Source organism: Engraulis encrasicolus, chromosome 24 (genome assembly GCF_034702125.1).
Source record: "Engraulis encrasicolus isolate BLACKSEA-1 chromosome 24, IST_EnEncr_1.0, whole genome shotgun sequence".
Lineage (NCBI taxonomy): Eukaryota > Metazoa > Chordata > Actinopteri > Clupeiformes > Engraulidae > Engraulis > Engraulis encrasicolus.
The window spans coordinates 19,109,965-19,133,465 of record NC_085880.1 but is presented as its reverse complement, the minus strand read 5'-3'; the positions used below and the strand labels follow the sequence as shown (position 1 = coordinate 19,133,465).

General features: G+C 42.5%; 2 protein-coding genes across 2 annotated transcripts; both read right to left on the bottom strand.

Annotated features, from left to right (window-relative positions):
- Window positions 1-621: 621 nt before the first annotated feature.
- On the bottom strand, window positions 622-12,563 carry supv3l1 (SUV3-like helicase). Its single transcript, XM_063191650.1, has 15 exons — window positions 12,000-12,563; window positions 11,747-11,824; window positions 11,524-11,631; window positions 10,155-10,269; window positions 9,832-10,000; window positions 9,144-9,255; window positions 6,833-6,910; window positions 6,556-6,647; window positions 6,215-6,395; window positions 5,373-5,466; window positions 4,614-4,833; window positions 4,111-4,191; window positions 3,487-3,663; window positions 2,409-2,557; window positions 622-1,378 (listed from the first exon to the last, which is right to left on the bottom strand). Exons 1-15 carry the CDS (start codon window positions 12,274-12,276, stop codon window positions 940-942), a joined length of 2,370 nt encoding a protein of 789 aa, XP_063047720.1. The 5' UTR covers window positions 12,277-12,563; the 3' UTR covers window positions 622-939.
- Window positions 12,564-13,336: 773 nt separating this feature from the next.
- Window positions 13,337-21,363, bottom strand: vps26a (VPS26, retromer complex component A). Its single transcript, XM_063191651.1, has 9 exons — window positions 20,859-21,363; window positions 20,019-20,168; window positions 19,710-19,785; window positions 18,719-18,875; window positions 17,687-17,851; window positions 16,751-16,857; window positions 16,164-16,232; window positions 15,791-15,933; window positions 13,337-15,001 (listed from the first exon to the last, which is right to left on the bottom strand). The coding sequence occupies exons 1-9, from the start codon at window positions 20,859-20,861 to the stop codon at window positions 14,888-14,890; spliced, it is 984 nt and encodes a 327-aa protein (XP_063047721.1). The 5' UTR covers window positions 20,862-21,363; the 3' UTR covers window positions 13,337-14,887.
- Between the last annotated feature and the right edge of the window lie 2,138 nt (window positions 21,364-23,501).

The window sequence follows — 23,501 nt, the reverse complement described above, 5'->3', positions numbered from 1 at the left end:
GACACAACAGTGTCATAAAAGTGTCAAAACAATGTCATGACACTATTATGAGTAATGACATGATGAGTAATTAACATAATGCCAATGTCATAAACGTTTTATGGTCATGAAAAGTTGACATTGTTAGGCCTGTCTTTACCATAATCGAATTTCGCTATTGACATAGTCATAAAATGTTTATGACATTGACATGACTGCATTATGACAATGTTATGACACTGTTATTTCATAAGTATGATGCCGGCATCAAGTAAAGTGTTACTGCCAAGTCTCTAACTTGTCAATCTGACCTGCATGTCATGTCTTGCTTCACAGTGGATATTGGAGTGGTTTAGTGCTTTTGACATGGCCCATGGTGGGAACCATGGCCGCTGACAGCTTTGGCTGGACCCAGGACAAAGTCATGTAAAAGGGCCTCCCCACCCAATACATACAATGTAATGAGAACCTACTTCTGGGCCCCCCTCGGTCCCTGGGCCCAGAACAACTGTCCCCGTTATAAAACCTTTGTCTTCCCTGGAGGGAACATCTTAAGAGAAAATACTCTCTTTTTAAGCTCAGATGTTAAAACATATGCCCACTCCATATGCCATGGAAATCATTTCTTCTTCGTCTCGCATGATCCTGTATGGTCATTTATTTTGTGTATGGACTTAATACCATAGCATCTTACCAATGCCTCTAAAAATATTAGAGGCATTCCCTTAGATATACACATACATACACATACATACATACATTCACACACATATATAAAGCATCATACTGCCCACACATATACAAAGTGTTCAACAGAAGCATGTGACCTCTGACAAGTCTTTACAGCCAAAGTCCTCTCGCCCGCCCCGCCCATCTTCTTCATACTTGCAGAAGTGTTCACATTTGGAGGTCTCCTCCAACTTTTAATTGTTCACCAGAAAGTCAGCTCTGACAATCACATCATTTCTTCTTCTTCTTCACAGTTGTTTTGCTTTGCGTTTTGCTTTTGCCTCCAGCCTTACCAGGCCCCCCTCCCCCTCCTCCTCCTCCTCCTCCCCCTTCGTCTCTGTTCAGCTTGGTAGCCCACTCCCTCTGCAGCTGTTCTAAGAGCTGTGGAGTCAGCAGTCCGTCCTGAACCAGCTTGGAGCCCAGGGAGCTATTGCCGCCCCCAAACCCAGGCACGGTACCTCCTCTCTGGCCCAGGGCCTTGGCTCCGCGGGGTGCCCTGGAGCCGGTCGCAGTGTTGGCCTTTGACATGGCTGTGCCCCCCACGGCGTGGGCGTCGGAGGCGCGTATGAGGCGGGTGATGCTGCGCACCCCCTCCTGGATGATGACGTCCAGCTCTTTCTGGATCTCACGCACCAGGTTGGCGTCCGGGAACATGTCCATGAAGCGGTAGCTGGTGGGTGGGTAAGACAAGAACAGGTATTCCAACAGCATGGGACTGAGAAGCGGTTTACACGCATATGAATCTTTTTGAAAACGCATTGTTTTCACCGTTTACACAGACAGTTTTAAAATCCGCAGATCAAAACTCTGGCTTAAGAAATATCCAATTTAGGAGGCTAAAACGCACATGTTACAATGTTTTTATTTTTATCCATGTGTTGCGTTAAAGGTACACTGTGCAGGAAATGGTCAAAAAAGGTACTGCAACTATGCTGCTCATTGAAACTGGGCTGCCTATTGCCAAATTTGATCTTTACATGAAAGTTTACTAAGTAATAAACAAATATTTTCTAGTGTGTGGTCCAAGTAGAAGTCATTTTTGCAGCTAAAAAAATATATTTTTGGAAATTCCAAATGGCGGACCATGGAGAAGATCCCCCTTTTCATGTATGAAAAGTGCCATTTTTCCAGTCATAATGAATACTTAGAATTTGACCTTAGTGTTAAGTATTCATGAAAAAGGTAACATTAGTGAATGGGCAGCTTGAATTCTGGAAATAAACAACTAAAAATCTCACACAGTGTCCCTTTAAGGAAAAGGATAGGAAACAGGATAAAAAAACATCCGGATACGTGTGAACAGCACCTCACACCAGAGCAGATGTTACCACATGGGGTTCTGAACATTCTGGACAAAATTGCTGTCTATGAGGCAGTAAGCTTAGATGGTGTGTGGACAAAACACCAGAAGAACAGGTGCTAAAAATCATAAAACGAAAAGAAACTCATGTGAGGACTCATGAAGCTCTGGCCCTTCAAAATGAGCTCAAGGACTGAAACGCATTGTGGAGATCCACATGGCCAATAGCATAACACAAGCAGTCAATAATACTTTTGCATTCCTCAAAAATATTACTACAAAATTATAAGTCCTGCCTGGCTGGATTTGGCGTTCTGAGGCACAGGATGTCTGTATGTTTAAAAATGTACTCATGAATCACGCATGCATGCATCGCCCGCACACACAACCCCTCGCCTACCTGAGCCACAGGTAGAGGTCCAGGACGTCGTGCACGGCCTCCAGGTGCACCAGGTCCTTGATGTTTTTGGGCATCGCCAGCGGCCAGCTCACGTGGCGACACACCCAGTCAAAGGTCAACGGCTCGTCACGACTAAACTGCCTGGCGAACTAGGGAGAGAAAGAAAGAAAGAGAGAGAGTGAGAGAGAGAGAGGGAGAGAGAGGGAGAGAGTAATCACCACCCACTCTTTGCGTAGTTAAGTCCTCAGTGACCCCCAGACAGCCATAAAGTCATATCTCTAATGGCTAGAGGAGCAGGAAATGAGGAAACTCAAGACGATAGAACGAGTGACTAACTGGGTCGTCATTCAGTTGATGATAGTGCAGGTATAGTAGGTCTGACTAACTGGGTCTTCATTAAGCTGCATTTCGGAGGTAGTGGACGTCACATGTACTTTAATCCATGACGCACCTCTGGGCCTTTACTTTTAACAATGGCCAAAGCAGTTTATTAACATGTACTGGATGACGGCATGTAGCTAATTTAAGAAAATTGACGCTACAGCACACTTTTATTCTCAAGACCAGAAGACCAGAATTCTAGAACTACTTTACATCTCTAAGATTTACATAACCATGGAGATACACATTAACCCATTTTTATACTGATTATGAAGCGGAGCTCGCTGTGCGTGTGTGTGGGTAAGTAATACACTGGATACCTTGAAGAAGGATGTGCAGAGGAAGGTGTGTGTGTGCGCGCACGTGTGCACTTTGAGGAAGGATGTGCAGAGGAAAGGTTGCTTCTTGTGTGTGTGTGTGTGCATGTGCGTGTGCGTCTATGTAGGTGTGTGTGTAGGTGTGTGTGTGTGCGTAGGTGTGTGTGTGTGTAGGTGTTTGTGTGCGTAGGTGTGTGTGTGTGTGTGTGTAGGTGTTTGTGTGTGTAGGTGTGTGTGTACCTTGAAGAAGGATGTGCAGAGGAAGGTGTGTGTGTGTGTGTGTGTGTGTGTGTGTGTGTGTGTGTGTGTGTGTGTGTGTGTGTGTGTGTGCGTGTGCGTGTGCGCTATGTAGGTGTGTGTGTGCGTAGGTGTGTGTGTACCTTGAGGAAGGACGTGCAGAGGAAGGGTTGCTTCTTGTTGATGGGCGCGGTGCAGAAGACGTAGCGAACGCGCAGGTTTAGCGGAATGTGCTGGATCATGTCGGCTAGAAACTTGAAGTCGTCGATGTTGCAGACAAAATACAGGCCGTCCACTTGGGAAAAGCTTACAAATATATCCTAGGATAGAAGATGTAATTTAGTTTAATTTATTTGAATATGAGAATGCATATTAATTGCAACAACAGTACGAGAAACCCATCAATATGCTACAGTTTAGCATAGTTGCTAAATTTCATCTATTTCATCTTCGGAGGGAGATACATGCCATGAGGTACATTCAATCAACAATGCTACTTATAGTATAGTACAGTACAGTGCAGTGCAGTATGTTCGAATGGTAGGAAGACATAGACAGACTTCACAATCAGAGTTGTGTAAAGTATAAGTATAAGTACTTTTACAGATGTAATTATAACACTAGTGGTATGATATCACATTGTTTCAGCTTTGTAATATCATACTAATAGAGTTGTAAATACATCTGTAAGAGTACTACTACTCGGTTCACAATAGCAAAACGCTTTCCCACTGATGGAATTGTATAATATAACTGGTGTGACTTACAATCAGGTTGGAGAGAGAAGCATCTGGGAGGTGATATGCAAACATCTCAATCTGCTCCGCAGTGGGATGCAGGCCTGCCGTCTACACAGCCAGGAGAATAAAAGAAGCAAAGGCCTTAAAATCAACCATGATGGACTCAGACAGAACATGCAAGTGTGAGGAAAAACTCCTCATGTGCTATAGTGAAATGTATACAGTACTACCAGAACACTTCAGTGTACACACAATAAGAAAATAAAATCTTAAGTTACAGCAAACATCCATGAATATGAGTACACACACACACACACACACACACACACACACACACAAGCTGAATAGAGGCTGATATATAGATAATAGAAGCTGAATATGAGACACATGCACACACACACACACCTCTATGGGGTCGACGTTGCGGCTGAGGATGTCTTTGAGGATGGGCAGGTCGTCTCAACATTAATAAACTTAAATCAAAATTTACTACAAACATCTATGAATGAGACACACACACACACACACACCTCTATGGGGTCGACGTTGCGGCTGAGGATGTCTTTGAGGATGGGCAGGTCGTCTCTGTGCATGGTGGTCACCTCTCCCTCCTTGAAGATGGAGCTGTAGCGTCCGGCGCGGCCTGCAATCTGCAGCGCTGAGGACGTGGAGATGGTGTCCATCTCCTTCTCGCCCTTCTCGTTCACCACCGGCTTCACCAGCGAGTTGAAGATGATGCGCCTGATGCTCCTGTGGACGAGCAGTAGGGGTGTGCAAAAAAAAACGTCATGACAATGACAATGCATTGCGATATTCATTTTCAAGATATACTGCATCGATTCATGACAAAGTATCGGCATACTAATTTTCACAATATGACAATCGATTATTTAATAATCATGAAAATTAAATCTGCCGCTGGTTTATTTTGTTCAGTAGAGACTAGACAATATTTCTGTTGTAATGGAAGCTCTCTCCCAGATGATAAAATGCTTAAGTAAAATAAATTGACTTGTGAATGCTACACAGCAAAAGACAAATAAGCTGTATATTTACACATTTACTTAAGTACATATCGCAATGCCTCGCAATAGAACATAAATCGCAATGGATCGTGAATAGAATCGCATCGTGGCATGTGTATCGTGATGTGCACTGAATCGTGAAGCCTTTGCCAATACCCACCCCTAACCAGCAGCAGAAAATGGATAAGAAAACAAGCACACACAGGGGTGTGCTGTGGCGCAGTGCACTAATGCATGATGCGCCCATAAATAAGCAATACTCACAGATTTAATCCCATGCCAATGGCGTCCGTAGCAACCAGGATTTTACAGGGATCCTCTGGGTCATTGAACTTCTTGGCTTGAGCTAACTTTGTACCTGGAAGAAAGTAACACAGACAAAGACCATGAAAAACTCGGAAAGTAGTATAGCTAGCTCACCACCTCCACAAAAAGCGGTAATGAAACTTTGTATTACTGTACATGTAAAAATATTCCTTGATCTGCTGAACATTGCTTTAAAAACTCTGTAGCCACTATAACCAGAAAATGATGATATATTTGTTTACACTTGTCCAGAGTTCCGAATTTAGAAATAACATTCTATAATGTTCTCTTACGTAACAATCGTTATTATTAAATTATTATTAAATAATAATCTCATTGCTGTAGCCACTTGAAGCCATTTGAGAGCATCTGTGATATGGCAGCAGGAGATGTAGATGTTGTTATAATTGAAGTTGAATGCCTTAACCCCTTAGAGCCATTTCAAAGTGTCTGTGTAATGAAGTGGTGTGAATGTTGCTGAGGGGGTAGGGGGGTGGGCAGGGCCGGATTAGGACGGCCTGGTGCCCCTAGGCTAAAGGCTGCTGTAGGAACCCTCCCAAATTTCAGAACAAATTTACATAGTCAGTGTCATAATTACTAGCCAGGAGTTAAGGATAACATGTCTGCCAACTGTACCGTACACATCAGATATTTTTTTCAATATTGCATCTTGTCACAATTCTGTATTTTTTCACTTTTGGCCAATCAAGGCCCTCCTGGCATGTGGGGGCCCCTGGGCCGCAGCCATATCTAGCCTGTGCATTAATCCGACCCTGTGTGTGAGTGGATGGTTTACTGACCGGGCGGCAGGCTCCCGTAGATGACGGCACACTCCTGGCCCTTCAGCTCTATCTGACGGCTGATGGAGTAGATGTCGTTCTTGCTGAAGCACACGATGCAGTCTCCCGGCTTCAGGTTGTCCAGAGACTCCACCGCGTGATTCAGGATGGAGAATGGCGTCAGCCTTTTATAGTGGTTAACCTGGACGACGGTTAAACATCAATATTTGAATTCGAACTGAAGGGAGACCTTGCTGCATCATCAAGAGCATTGGGAAAGCCATTATTTCTTCCATTAGAACATCACTAAATAATACAATTGCATACCCGTTCGGTTAATATAATATATCACTGTGGTTTACCTCCACCTCCTCCCCAGTTGTGTACATGAGCTCCTTGATGAATTCGATGGCTGCAGGCTCTCCACAAACATGGATCTCTTCAGCACACAACCCTGAGCAGACCAACAATAACATGATCTTTTAAATTTACTGAACAACATTGACCGTATACAATCAGTCCACCGTGATCTACAGGTGAAACTAGGCTATTTAGGGATACATGTCCAAAATCAGGTTCCTCTCCATCCGATTGTTACTATTTTTTTAAAGAAGGAATCTGATAAGTCTCCAAGCGTACCCAAGAGAGCTCTGGTCCAGGCCCATCCTCTACTGGGATCTCTGATCATCTGGATTTCATCAATCACCGCTACTTCATCTGCAAAACACATTTACAGATGTACACGTAAGAAAAAAATTCTACTACAGTATGCATCACCTGACAATACAGTAAAGTGGGCTGGAAAAGTATTCATACCACCAGAACCTTCAAAACTTTCAAAACACAATGACCACAATGTTGAAAGGTTTAAGGCAGTGGTTCTCTACCTTTTCTGAATAAATGCCCCCTGAACCTCACCATAAGCCTCCCAATGCCCCCTTGACCTCATCATAAGCCTGCCAACACCCCCCACACTATTAAAATAATAAAATGGACCAAGAAACCAGTGCTTTACACTAACTTTTTCGCTTACCAGCCATTTTGGCTAGTGGTTTTCCTGACTCACTAGCCATTGGGCCTTTTCACTAGCCATAATTTTCTTAACCATCATAGCAGCTTTAATGAATTATATAATAGGCTGTAATAATGTAATGTAGAATAATATAACTTATTATATGGTTGTGACGTCATCGGTCGAATGCTCCATTCATTTCAACGGGGCTCCCCAACGTTCGCACGTCTGTTATTTTTCGATAACGGACGGGTTGGTCTATAACAGACCGCTGTCAATGGCAACAAGACTTTTCACTGCTGTGATAGACAACACCTGTTGTCCTGGCTACCTAGCTGTTAGCGGTGTTCCACAACGGCACTGTTTTGTTTTGCGCAGCAACAATCTTAGGCTAGACCTCACATTAAATAGGCCTAAAGAAATGTCCCCGCCATGTGTGAATCATTTAAGTATATCCATTTAATAAGCGGGTTAACTTTCGGCGAGTCGGTCGCTTTGTGGAATAGCAGCACTTCAGAGAGAACAAGACCCCTCCGCTCCGCGTCGGGGTCTAAAGATTCTCTCTGTCGTGCTGCTATTCCACGGTAGCGACCTTCTCGCCGAACGTTAACCCTTACATAATATAATATAACATAATATAATATAATATGATATAATATAATATAATATAATATAATATAATATAATATAATATAATATAATATAATATAACATAATAGAATATAATATAATATCATAGAATAGAATAGAATAGAATAGAATAGAATAGAATAGAATATAGGGCCTAATAACTAGAATTGTTGTTAACTGGTCCATGCATGCATGCATGCTATAAGAACAGATTAACTTATCTGAGGAATGGCATAGCCGTGCAGAAACACCAAGCACCGTGTTGTGGAAGGGCACAAATGTAAGCTACATGAGAGCAAAATATTTCCGTCTTTGATCTGAAGGGCACTTTCGATGCGCAAAGTAGATAGTGCAAAGTCATTGCCAAGCTTCGCATGTCCTCGGTCATGGATGTGGAATAACACCTCTTCTGGAATATTTTCTCATAAAAGTAGGCTATCTAATAGAAGGCACACACATATGCGGCCGGTAACTAGGCCTACAGAAGGAGCTACGACTTCCTTTCATTCCGTTTAATATTGAGTTGTTTGAAATATAAACGGACGCAAGGCAAGATGGGCACATGCGAAGGGACATGGGACATGATTTTGTGAAGGCTACTACTGCGCGTTGTTTAAGCCCCGTTTGACAGTCGGGAACAACGGCACAAGAAACATGGAGGAATATTAAGGTATGAAGACATACAGGCAAATCAGAAAATGATTTAAAACGAACATTATTAATGCCGCATGTGTCCTTGTCTTATCACTGCGCTAATTAGTCTCAATACTTTCACAAGACTGAGGTGTTCTCCTCTCGCCTTGGTCATTTTAATGTCCACTACTACTATGCATTGTACCAATGACAGATCCCAAAACAGGTCAGTTGAGAGGAACTTCGCTACTTTATTTTCACGTGAAGGTTTTCAGTGACATTTCCAAACGCGCGCTGATGTGCCGGTAGGCAGCTCGCTGCTGCCACTCATATTCGCAAGACTAGCTCTATCAGATTCCTCTCGTGCTTGAGACACAGGTGACACGTGACACAGGTGCTTCATGGGTATTGTAGGCTCGTGAAATCACATTGCATTGCGTTTGTAGCAAAGACGGTCCGAGGGAAAAAAACTACAAAATGCGGTGCCTCATCATTTAGAATAGTGACGGACCCGCCAGAATGGCTAGTGAACCTTCGGTATCTACTAGCCAACGCCGACTTTCACCCGCATTTGGCTACCTGGCGTGTGTTAGTGTTAAGCCCTGCAGTAAACACTTGATTAAGGGGTATAAATACATACACCTAGAGAAAGCGCTGAAAGGCATGAGTACTTACAGGGAGTGTTGACGCTGCACATTTCAATGGTGCACGCCACATGGCCCGACTGCCGGCCTTCAGGGTCTACAAAGGTGCGCTCCTCCCCCGTCACCAGGTCACAAAGCACACCCTGCAAACACAGACACAGACACATACACACAACTGGGTCACCATGGTGACCGTCTGATGAAAAATGATGTACCTCATCACCTGTTTTCTATGTAGTGTGTGAGTGTGTGTCAATGATGTGGGCTCAGACGTCAGGTGGTACAACCACAGCTAATGCCCATGAATTAGCTGGTGATTGGTAATTAATGTACTGCAATGAGTATGCTTCTTAGATAATCCATTTAAAAAAAATCCATACAGTGGCATGGAGCCAATAGTGGTATGAGTTCTGGTTGCACAACCCTGACATGTGTTAGTAGGGTCATTGACCCGTATACATCATTTTACTGGTTAATAATTGCATTTTGAAATGAGTCATCATCAGTGGCATCACCACCATCATCAACACAACATGCAGAATGGTAACAAAGACCAGTTTAGCAAGTAGTTAAGGCCAAGCTTGGCAAAGACCAGTTTAGCAGTCAAGACCAGGCTTGGCAAAGACCAGTTGGTGCACACCTGTTACTAGTGTATCTGCCAAGACTTCAAATGTCTAATAACAGAGAGAGATGCAAACCGTACACAACATAACACATACCGCTTCATTGCTCTTCTCAAATATCTCATGTGCGAGCAATTTTAAGGGTCCACAGTAGACACCTGACTTGGCTTTCAAGTATCGCTGGATGGCATGATAGGTCTTCCCGCTGTTTGTTGGTCCGGCGTGAAAGATCAACTTCCTCTGAATAGCTCTCGCTTCTGGGTACCTTTAAAGAAACACATGACAATTAAGGAAAAGCTCATCAATCAATAACTGTAGTACATTATCAGAAAAGGCTCTACTAGTATATATTTGTGCGGGAAACCTTTGATGCATCCAAAATAATTTAAAATAATAAATATATAAGTTACCACACATACCAGTTGGCGGGAACACGCAGATCACTAATCTTGCGCAAGTCTTCCATACAGTCCAACATGGGAAATATCTGCTTCGCATGCCTCATGAAGTACGGGTACACATCATCCACGTGGCCTGCACAAAAAAATCAGATATAAAGTTCATCACACATAAGAAAATTGTACAAAACTGTTCCAACAAAAAGGGAGCATTTAGGATATTATCTACTACAAAAACAGCTGGTGAACAGACCAACTGTATGCAAGAGAGGGTGGAAGTATTTTACAGTAAAGCCTGGTTTAGACTCCTGCAACTACAGGAGATGTACTGTCAACGGGGGGTGGCAGCAGATCACGTACCCAAACAGCCACCACGCCCCCCTCTTCAGAGCTGAAACGTCCCCTTGCAGGAGGAGTCTGTAGCAAGCTTAAATGTAAGCAAGGCTTTATCGTGGTCAGACAATATAGTATAGCTTTAACACATTGCTTGTGTGACTTTTGCTTTAAACATCACCATGATTGGCACGTCATTAACACTGATAAAGTAACATGACCTCTTAATTTCAGATGGAACGTAATGTTTGGGTCTCTATTGGACGCGAGCGGCACAGATGTCTCTAGAGGTAATGATACACAGGGCTACTTTTTGAGCAATGTTGTTGGGCAACATCATAATTGGCTAGTCATTTTCTGATGGAATGGTTGAAAAAAAGTTGTCTGCTGCTGATCCAAGATAAAAAGTAGAGATGCACAATATATATCGGTCCACTAAAATATCGGCCGATATGGCCTTTTTTTGATATCGGACCGATATAATGTTTTCCCGATGAAAATATCGGTTAATTTAATGAAAACCTGGGAACTGCGTTCTAGCCGAGTAGTCTCTCTGTTATTGCTCTATGACAGCACAGTCACCTTCCAGATCTCAATTTTTTGAATAGTCCATATCCTGGGTGTGATTGGTCTTTGAGAATCGCATGGGCCCCAAGATAATACTATCTTCGTATCGATGGCTTTCATGGCTGGCAGAGATTGACCAATACTGCGCTCAGCAGTGTGCACTATTCTTTGTAGTTTTTTCGGTTCACGCAGTGTGGCATTTCCGTACCAGGACCCTGTTAAGATGCTCTTCACCGCTGAGGAGTAGATTATATCAATATATTATATATATGAAAATGTGAACATATCGGGTATCGGTATCGGCCCTGAGAAGCAGGTAATTATCGGCTGAAATTTTTCACATCGTGCATCATTAATAAAAAGAAATGGTATGATGTCAGTCTAAACAACAATGCTATAGTGTCATGGCCAGACACATGACTCAAAAGTGCCCTATCATCACCTAAACACCTGGCTGGCATGAGAAAAGAGCACTGCTACACACACTCACCTGCGCCACAGCAGATGTCGTGCAGAACAATATGCAGGTCTGCACTCAGTGCATTGTTCTCCAGTACGTGCTTCCTAAAACTGATGAAGGCCTGATGGAAGAGTCTGGCTGCAGAATGAAAGGATATAGGTCACTTGAGACTGAGAGCATCACTGAGGAAATCAGAATCACAACAGAAGAAACGAAACCGAAAGTGTAGCAACTTAGCAGTCCACAAACTCACCATCCAAACCCTGATCAGCCGCAAGTTTCTGCATCTCTTTTCTTTTGTAGAACTTATTCAGAACCTTTAAAAGTTCACCTGTCGATACATTTCAACAGTTGAGCATAAAAACTAACAATTTCCACAAACACACACAAAACATTCATCGCTCAGCAATGTTGAGATGAAATAAATGACAGGTTGAAGGAAATAAATGACAGGTATGAAAGAAATAATTACAAACATCACTTCTTGTCATGTTTAGATGGGTTACCTTTATCAAGGGGCTGTGACAGTTCAAGCCCCACTGCCCCAACTTCAGCCGATTCAGTTCTGGGACTGACTGGCACAAATAAAGAGGTATCTGGTGGACGGGACGAGTTACCCGATGAAACACTTCGTCCTTGGAATATTCCACAAAATCCATTTTCTCGTGACCGTACAGGGACAGTCAATTTCTGAACACATGTAGTTGTGGGGACTACTCGTAACGTGAGTCTGTGCTGGACAGGCACGCGAGAAAGTGCTAGCATACAACGATTGAGCGACATCCTGAAATTCCTTAATTTATAAAAGTGACCTACTATTCCAGTAATAATTCAGGCATTTTGAACAGTTATCTTGCTTGTGAGGGACGGGGACAAGATTACATGTCCATGTAGAGGACGATGGACGGTCAAGTCAACATTACAGCACGGTAGACTCCCTCCTGTAACAACGTGCCAAAGGACCCCTACATATTCAGGTCCATGCATATGTGCCTGACTGTTTTGCTGCGCGTTTGATGTGGTCATTAAAAAAGTGCTGAACCTGATCCTATGAAACTTGCATATTATTGCCAGGAGTCTTTTACTGACCGCATGAAACTCGCGTTTTTAGTAGAACAAAACATACAGCTCCCATTTACGGCATGTATGTCGATGCCCACATGGAGACATGTTTACTTCTTGAAGGACCCCTTTCCCTGTTAGCCAAACCGGCTAGTGGTGGATGTCAATGTTGGGCATTTATTCTGAAATGGCCTGTACTTACTGTTCAACTGCACCATCGTCCAATAGACAATGAACAGAATTCACGATCCGATTAGTTTGGCCAACTAAAAAGACGCTCTCTTTTGCACGTCTGACTTCTATTGTATCAAAGTGTAGTCAGACTTAGCACTGCAAGTAGAGATGTGATGCCACCAAGCGGATGGAAAAGGCAATGGCGGTGTTTCTACCATGGACCAAAGGATCAGAATGAAGAACATTCTATATCCTTAGAACGACTGTCATGAGAATCATCCTTGCTATGCAAAAGCACCCGCTGCTGTGGCCCAATACTTTCATAGTTGATAAAATACATGCAAAACTGAGTGTGAAACTATATAAAAAATACAGTTTTTTTTTTAATCAAGGTCACAAAAATAAATTAAAATGAAAGGAAATACAGAGCTATATAGTAGGATCAGAATATCAGCAAATATTGTGTACATTGGAATACAAAAGCAATTGCTTCAAAACCATGTAATTAAAACTCCAGTGCTTGACACCTGTTACTCATGCTGTCAAGCACAATATACATGTGAATGCACGCTCATGCTCAACCTAAAAGAACACCACATACAGTGTATGAGTATAAATCTGTAATTTTATTCTGACAGATGGATAAATAGCTCAAAGCTACATATTTACAATTTTCTTTAGGGTCCACAAACTCAGGAAATCAGACACAGTACACAGAGTAAAAAGAAGGGCTGACATGCAAGAGGGGGGGTGGGGGTGAAGCCATATTTGGCATTAGAGTTTCGTCATCATTACCATACCGTACAGGCACTTACATACAGTGTGACTAAAACTAGGTTATCCGTGTAAGCCTGCCTATGGTGTTCAGAAATGAACAGTGAGCAACCAGGTTGAGACAGGACAACTAGTGTAGCCTCGGTGAAAGTAAACGCTTCTCAGTGGAATACCTTCTTCGACTTTGAATTTGAATTCATCCTTCATTAATGCTTGCAAGTTTGACATAACGTAATTGCAATACCTGCAAAAGCACAAGCTGAGCAAGAAAAAAAAAAAACTGAAATGGAGCTCAACCGTTCACTTCAGACAGATTCAACTTGTCACAATAAGAGGGCTATGACAAAACAGCTACATTGCTTTTTAAATCTGTATCTTCTCTTGCAAAGGCATACAGTATCCTCAAATGTATATATATATATAATCTTTGTAAATTCCACACAATCTGTAACAGTTTTTTTCTGTGAGGGGGAGTAAAAAACAAACAAAATGGCATACAAATTAGACACTAAATATTATTTACGAGATATAAATCTTATACAGCTTGCAGGAAATTCCAAGCATGGCACCTCTTTAAACAAAAAGTATGCCTGTTTTGAAACCTTGAAAAAGGGTTCAAGAGTGACAAACCGTTCCGTCTAACTGGATTCAACCAATCACATGCATCGTTTTGGCTCTCTGCTATTAAGTGTAGCGGCTGTGAATTTCATATCCCACCTTCAGGGGAAAATCCTTTCAATTAGAGTATACGTTTTACTTTTCAATTTTACATAAAGGAACACAGTGTATTTCCAAAAGAAAAGAAAGAAGATGCGATGAATTTTTGCAATGAATGGTAAGTTTCTCTTTTTTTGTTGTTTGATCCAGTGTTTTAAGAGTATTGGTAAGGGTGTGTCTTGTGTGTGTGCATGATGTCAAGAAAACAAAAGACAGGTCCCTAATGCTTAATGACAAGACCGCTTACAGTGGACGGTAAGGTGAACACAGCCTGGTCAAGCAAGAAGGGAGCACATCCATCGCCACACGTGAGTGAGATTGGAGCATGTGGGAGTGGAGAGAGAGCCTGGTTAGGAGGTGTGGGTCACAGCAGAGGTCAAGTCTGATGACCTGAGGGGTATACTAAGAAGCTGGTTCAGGAGTAAACCAGGTTAAGTTAAGAGGTAAATCATCTAATAGAAGAGCCTGGAGTCCTCGTTTTCTTAAGAAAATAGAAGAGCCTGGAGCCTTAAGAAAATGAGGACTCCAGATGATAGATGATTTACCTCTTAACCTGGTTTACTCTTGAAACACCTTCTTAGGCCCCTGCTTTGGGCTGATAAGCGTGCCCCTACCCACAGCTTCTGTGCTCCTCCTCCTCCTCCTCCCCGTCCCACCCCCGCCGCCCTCACATCTCGGGCTGCTCTGCAGGAACCGTCGTCCGCGGCTCAGGCGACTCGTATCGCTGGTGGAAGTTGCGTTTCCGCATTTTCTCTGGGGCCTTCCTCCACAAAACAATTTCCTGTTCACAAAGAAAAAGGAGAAACACACACACACACACACACACACACACACACACACACACACACACACACACACACACACACACACACACACACGTTAAGAAGTGTACAACAAGCGTTCCATGTTGTTTCACAAACTTGTTCCTTTTAATTAATATTTACTACTACCATCAGTTTAAATTATACATTTCAAGTTTACATTCCAACCTCAATTTTCATGCGCAATCTTCAATTACTTTTAAGTAATCAGGGATATTCATGCTTCAAAATGTATCTTTATTCGCACATTATGGAATGAAAAAAGTCATCACAGCTATGCGTGTTGTATAGCCAGTTTGAAAAAGGTAACAGAAATCTTACACATTTGACCATTGAAATGGAGGACACGGATGCACCTCCTGTATTTTACATATTTCGGTGGCACTTCATCTGTAGTATTCACTTGACCTGTGAAAACTGTGTCTGTGTTTTCACCTGTTGTTTGAAGCATCACCCACATGACTTTTGTGTGCATGTTTAATTCAACCTGTTGTTTGAAGTATTTCCCACATGACTTTTGTGTGAGTGTTTGTGTGAGTTGGACCAGCTGTGGCCTTGAGGTTAAGGAGATGGACTTTAAATTAGGGTTGCAGGTTCGAATCCCACCCCTTTACTCCCTACCACACTCCATGGCTGAAGTACCCTTGAGCAAGTACTATACTGTACTGAACTGTGACCAATACCCTGCCAATAACTGAGTCACGTTGGATTAAAAGCGTCAGCTAAGTGTAATTGAATGTTGAATTCACCTGCTGTTTGAAGTATCGCCGGTCCTCCTCGTCCACCAGCACCAGGTTTAGGAAGTAGCGCACCGAGAACTTCTTGTTGACGTCCCTCATGGTAGCGGTGAGGTCATAGCCGGCCAGGAACAGCCGGATGGGAATGGACTCTCCTGCAGGTTGCAAGGCAGAAGGATTACTAACCTGCTCTTATCTTAACCGCACACTATTGAATTGAGAAACGTTTAGTATAGGGAGGGGTGAACTCCATTCATTTGTAATATCCATCACATTTTATCCAATCAATAACATTTGTTCATGACATTGAAAAGCGATTTAAGAACCAATAATGAGCTGCACCAGGCCTATTCCCATGATGCAATGGTGCAATGGTCAGCCTTACCCTTCACTGGTGCCCCGTCCATGATCTCGTACTTGGCCACGGTCTCCGTCTCGGTGGTCGTACTGGGGCCTGGGAGGGAGATGAGCAATAAACATTCATTCATATCAAGTTTGGAATGTGTCAGGGGGAGTAGGCTACTGTACAGGTATACTACAAAATGGTGACAAGACCAGCTAATGAAACACCGAGGTATCCCTGAGACGACAAAAATCAATTGCCATTTTTAGATAAGAAATGTGAGCTCTTGGTCCTCAGATTTGTGAATAAGTACAACTGTACTGTAATGCCAATGAAGAGGGTTTATAACCATCAAAGGGTTAACTAGACCAGATATATCTTTGTACTTTTTTTACAGCACCTGTGTAATATACTCTCTCAAAAATGATATTTATGTGCATATTTCCTTCCTTCAGGCATCCATCCATCCATCCATCCATCCATCCATCCATCCATCCATCCATCCACGCATTCGTGCATTCATTCATCTATGCATCCATTTATCCATCCAGGCAGAGAAAAACACTTCAGGTAGCACATTTTATGTCTACAGGATCTTTGCTGGGTGGTGTCATATTTCCAGATCTCACCAATGCCAGTCATTTCTTTCTTTATCAGCTGCAGCTCCATGTGTTGGATCTTGATCCTCACCAGCAGGAAATAGATTTTGCCCACGATGACATCTTTTAAATGATACCTGCGCACAGCACAGAAATGTGTCGGATCAGCAGATGTGTGGTGGTACTAATCTAAAATTAGATCAGTAACCCACCCAAAAAACATGGCTGAAAATGAAATCAGAAAAAATGACAGAAAAGGTTCCAGAACTAAACCTTGAGTTGTGAGGACATTAAGTCAAACTAGAAGAATGATGCCATCAAATTGAATGTGAGGGCCTCAGGCCTTTACCTGAAATATTTGAATGAAATAAAATTGTATTTTCATCTTCACAAAATGGCTCCTAATAGATCCTCAGGTGAAGTCATACTGATTCGATACTACTATCTAATAAACCTGGCTAAGTTAGCCTATAGGAAGTGCTACACCTGCTGATAGATAGCTGGCAGATGTCAGGTTAGTAATGAAAATGAATATTCCCGGCTCTTCTATTAGATGATTTACCACTAGCTCAAGGTTAAAATAACTTTACTACTGTACTAGCGGCTTGTAATACCCCACCCCCTGGCAGCTCATTGCTTACTTCAGGGGTGGGGAACCTATGTCTCGAAGGCCCTTTGCGGCGCTTGAGGCCGTTTTATCCGGCCCCCGATATAGTTTTAATGTTATGCAGCTTCACATGACATACGACATATTTTGTCAAGGAAACTTAGAAAATACATTTGCAATACAATTAAGTTATATTCAAAGATGATGTCTGTTAAAGGTGGCTACCTTCAATATAGGTCTAAGACGCAGGGGGAAATCCTAGTTTGTGTTCATAATACGGCCCTCGGAGGACTTTTACGGCCCTCGGAGGAATTAGAAGTGCCCCATCGAAAGAAAAAGGTTCCCCACCCCTGGCTTACTTGGACTTGTTGTATTCGAACTCTATGTGCAGGCAGTCCTCAATGCCCACTTCCATCTTGATCGAGTTGTTGACATCTGGGTACGTGGCCAGCTGATGCACTATAAGGTCATACTCCTTCACCAGGTCCGACAGTCTTCTCACGATGGTCACTTTCAGGAAGTATCTATGGAGAAGTATCACAGTCAGGTTTCGGGGGGAAATGGTACCGTACTACTCATCCGTGTGTCATCACAGACAGTCTCGCTGCGTCTTGAGAAGTTGCTGAGGAGCTAAAAACAATTCCATTCTCGTGGAGAGGTCACATGGTAGCATACTTAAGTCTCCACATCCTTGATGCCCGTCAGAAATTTATGAAGCAATACTGAAGATCATCACATCACACGAGAGTAGAAATTGTGTATCAGTTTTGCAGTAAATATTTCACTGTGATGAAAAAATCTGTGTCAAAAAATCTTTTTCAAGCCCAAACTATTGCCAGCCTATCACTAGGCTATATTGGTTACAAAAACAAACCAATATATAATGTAATTAGACCACTGTTTTCCTATTAAGAGCATATTCATACTGGTTCAAGAAATTGCTCAGCAATTTGTTTTCTTGCATAATTTTTCTGGTGATATACAACTAAACACATGGATGTAGAATTACAGACAACTATGAAGCTCAATTTGACACTCCTATGAAATAATACATTTAATAGGAGAGAGAGAGAGAGAGAGAGAGAGAGAGAGAGAGAGAGAGAGAGAGAGAGAGAGAGAGAGAGAGAGAGAGAGAGAGAGAGAGAGAGAGAGAGAGAGAGAGAGAGAGAGAGAGAGAGAGAGAGAGAGAGAACCAACTCATCCCCCAACTCCGTCTGATGTTGGCTCCTATGTGTAATGTAATATCGTGGTTGTGTCATGAAATGTATTGTAGTGTAATGTAACTCGTTTTCGACCTCAGCCTAACGTTGACTCCCACATGTAATGTAATGTAGTGCAATGTAATGTAATGTAGTGTAATATAATGTAATGTAGTGTAACTCGTCCCCCACCTCAGCCGGACGTTGGCTCCTACGTAGGACTCGTAGGGTTTCTCCACCTGCATGAACTCGAAGTCGTAGCTACGGTTCTGGGTCAGCTCTCCCGGCAGAGCCAGCTCCTTCACAAGGTTCACAAACTCATGCGTGTTGCTTTTATCACTGAAGAGCTCTGCACACAAGACATTGATTCTACAGTCAGTGCTTGGGTCTACCTGACACTCAAAAACAGTAGGAATAGAAATTCATGCGTGTTGCTTTTATCGCTGAAGAGCTCTGCACACAAGACATGTTACGGTCAGTGCTTGTTTCCATGCGTCAAAACAGTCGGATTAGGAAAACAAGGGGGTGTTCCACAAAGCAGGGTTAGTGTCTAACCTGGGTACGTGAACCCAGAGGAAGTGGTTACTCTAGTAATAGAAGAGGCATGCATCTTTGTTTTGATCGCAGGGTAAAGCTGCAAGTCCCTTCTATTAGAAGGTTTACTACTCACTCAGGGTCAACAGGTTAGTATGCCACAAATGTGTAACTACCCTGGCTTTACCACAGAGTGAAATTGTAAGCAAGTGGACCTATTTCTTAGCTTGAAAATAGATGCTTGAAAATAAATTCCCCAACAGTCTTCATTTAATATGAATCCATTTTCCAAAAATCAGTTAGCAAAGAACGCCACCATTCATTCACTCCTCATTCAATTATTTAATAGAGCTACATCAAAGAGCGTGTTATTAAAGGACAATAGAAGTTTATTCGTTTGGAACTAGCCTGCTACTGCGCTCTTCTGCATTTCTGTACATTCACATGACCGCCACATGCCTTGCTAAGCTAAGCCTGCCACTGCCACTGCAAATTAGAGGAAAGTGCTTAGCTAGGACTGGCGGAAGCACTGACTGCAGATCACTGTGATGAAGAAGAAAACATTTGATTCGTGTGGGAGCAGCACAGTAAACTCAAAACTAGCACTACATACATTCTAATCAATTCATAGAAGAAAAACACTTCTCACCAATCTGGCCCACAAACTCAATCCGGATTCCTTGATGCTCTAGTCTCTTTCCTGTCTGCTTCACATTCAGATTTACCTAGAAATCAAGATGACAAGGGTTTGCCAAATACAAACACATTTAAAACAATAACAAAATCATATTGCACATGTAGGTGTCCATGCAACACCAAAACAACATTGGCATCTCTCTCATCACACACTAGACACATTCATTTCTAGAGTTCTGATACGCAGCCAGCCTGTCGTGAGTTAAGCACTGGCCCGGGTGTGTAAAAATGTGCATTAAGCCATATCACACTGTCCACCTACCTTTCCTGAAACAGACTCCCCATCATAAAACAGATAGTGCTTCTCCACTTTGCCATCTTCACTTTTGAGCTCCGCTGTCTTCCTCGTCTCGGCATCGTTGAGTATGACATCAATTTCACACACTGGACCGAACAGGCCTCCCAGGAAACTCTGCAAACCATTTAGCGTATGTTTTTCATAGAAAACGGATATAGAAGCCTAAGCTTAATCAACGCAGCCAAATAGGCTACGGCTATACGAACAAGAACATGGTCGGGACATGATCAACCGTATAATTTGGAAGAAGGCCGTTATAAAATACAGCCAGATGGCTAAGTTGCCAGCATATTGCACATAGTCTTCATGTCAATCAGACACTGACTCGATGAATAAGAGGGTCTGTTGGCCTACTTGTATCGTACTTGGCATGCAAAACACGGCTACTGAGCACCCCCTTTACTGCGAGCCGTCAGTGGAGCCAGAAGTAACCATTTCTCGGACCTGTCTTGTGAGGCATTTTGCACATCAATCATGTTTACATCACGTTCCGTCTTTTCCCTGTGTCACCAAGCATGTGTGATAAGTTAGCGGGCATCATCGTTTTCATACATTTCATTAATACTCCACCCACCAAAACAAGTCACCCACTGACTTCCATGGGCTTTACGAGCAACGGGATTTCTGCTTTTCGTTTGCTAGTAGGCTACGCTAGTCAGCTGAGCAAATGGCGTTGGGTTGTAAGCTAACATCTGCCCTGATTTTTACTGACAACGTTCTCTTTCACTACCCACGAGCTTGCTCCACTTGCATAGATGTCCGATTGAAATATTCAGATAGAAGATTTAAATGCTCCGGACTTACCATTTCAGCCCGTTTAAAAACAGTCCTGGATACCTTTCCGAGTCCACAGATGATTGAACAGCAATTCCATTTACTGTGAACTGAGGAAACAGTGGGAACATTTGCAACATTGACCTGTCAAAATAAAAGTCAAGCAACGTTGAACTAAGTTCAAATAGCCTAGTTATTTTGAGGCATATTATTCTCATAAATTGTTTGTTTCAACAAGTAAAGTGCTATATTATTGGTTCATTATCTGCCTTTAATATAAAACCAGATTATGGAAAATGAAAAAGGCAATCATAAACAACATGATTACATGAAAACAATAATCTGTCAAAATTACCCATGATATTATTTAACCCCTGATAATTAATGCACCTGAAGGTTTGAGGAATAGGCAATACCCACAAATGTATTGGAATCATTCAACAAGAACAAAATTCTAGCCTACATAACAATTTACATAGCTACATGGACAGTTTTTGGTGTGTGTGTGTGTGTGTGTGTGTGTGTGTGTGTGTGTGTGTGTGTGTGTGTGTGTGTGTGTGTGTGTGTGTGTGTGTGTGTGTGTGTGTGGGGGGGGGGGGCATGTTAACTTTACAAACATGCAAAAAAAAATGCAAGAAATAGGCCTAATAAACATAACAAAACAACTTGTTACATTAGGCCTATATCCATTATATCTGTTGTTATATATTTTTTTAATATTGGCCTATAATTTCTGTTGTATGCTGCTGGAAACCTTAATTTCTGGGATCGAATAATGTTACTCTATTCTAGGCTACTCACCTCTAATGCATGAACAGTGAACCAGCTATTGATGATAGATTATTCTTTTTAAATTCACTGAGCAGTAAGGACATGTACAATAGCCTATTTGCCGTCTTCCAACAAAAGCACTATGGCACTGGCTTTTATTTTGACAGAATAGTTCTTTCTTCCCCTGTCCTTGCTGTTGCTTTTTTCACAGAAGTCTAAAAGGCCTACAACTGCAATCATGTGACTCTGAGGAACTGTCATATGATGTACACTTTGCAATCATAAAAAGGACCTTAAATCATCAACAACAGAAACTCGGAAACAGAAATTTGATACATGGGGCAGAAGAAGAGGAGTATGTGAATACAAAGGCGCCAACTTCAGCTCAAAATTGTAGAATGTTGTAATGACTGAAGTGTGTGCACAGTTGAAGACAACAATCAACATTTTCATTATTATTGGGATTCTTGGCCCATCACGTTAATCTTTGGGGGGGTCAAAATCGTCCGTGCCTCCCACCCCCTCCCCAAATTCGGCCTACTTATGGATACAAAATATGAAGACGCGTCAGCAAAATGCAAGATTGTGTAATTTTCTTATGAAGTTAAAGTGATACTGACCCATTTTTGGAAATAAGCTTATTTTACACCTCTCCTTGAGTTAAATTATTTGGTTGTACCTTTCTCCTGTACTTTCAACCATTCTCTGAGTATGGCAGTGCAAATTTTATCTCCAAGCTAGCAGTTAACATTGAGTCCTATGAGACCAGCTGGCGTCTAGCCGGCTGACCTCTCACTCTTATTATTGGGCTCTCATGGTACCCAATATTATAAAACTAAGAATGCTTAAGTGTGCTCAAGCCCATCCCAAACCCAAATCATCAGGAAAGCAGGACTTTTGCACAATTAAGAACCTTTAAGTTATTAAGAACAACCACAAAAACTCCCAGTGGGAACTCCCACAAATCACCCACCTTTCTGATTTTTCTATAGGTAGAGCTGTGCCCCATATGTGGCCAATGTGCGGGTGCACACGCACCAGGGAAGTTGACAGGAGGGGGCAAAGGGGTCATTTGTCTGGGGCCCAGGGAGAGGCAGGGCCCAGATTTGTACATCATTACATTGTACACGCTATATGTTTTGGGTTGGTGGCCTTTTCAGATGACTTTGTGCTGGGCCCGGAAAAAACTGTCAATGGCCCTGTACACACTCTCTCACTCTCACTCACACACAAACACACACACACACACACACACACACACACACACACACACACACACACACACACACACACACACACACACACACACACACACACACACACACACACACACACACACACAGCCGGTTCTAGTCAAGTTGGTGCCCTGGCCGCACCCCTTTTCCTTTTTGTGCATAAAGATATTGCCTTCTGTAATCATTACATCGCACATCTGATTGAGCACAACTGATCTAGTATTTACAGTACATACTGACCGCCCGTGAACAATCATTGTCAATGTAAATGCTTTGTTTCACTTGACACTTTTAAATCTGTGGGACTTTCGGGCATCACTGGTGCCCCCAAGACATTTGGTGCCCTAGGCGACCAGCTTGTCTGCCTATGCCTAGCGCCGGCTCTGCACACACACACACCTAAACCCAGAGGCGTTATTCCTTAGGAAGTCACCTCTTGTGATGGGAATATAAACCACATCTCCCTCAGGCTGTTGGCAGGGGACACTATACTCTTCAACAATGATGAGATTGTGGGTCAAACCACGCTGCATCACCGTAGACCTATGGAATGACCTGGCAAGAACTCAAAGCCACTCCTGTAATGCATGTAAACTCAAGCTCAGCAACACATCATCATGACTTTACAAAAGACGCGTGACTTTCAGATCTTTGCTTTATCTCCTAC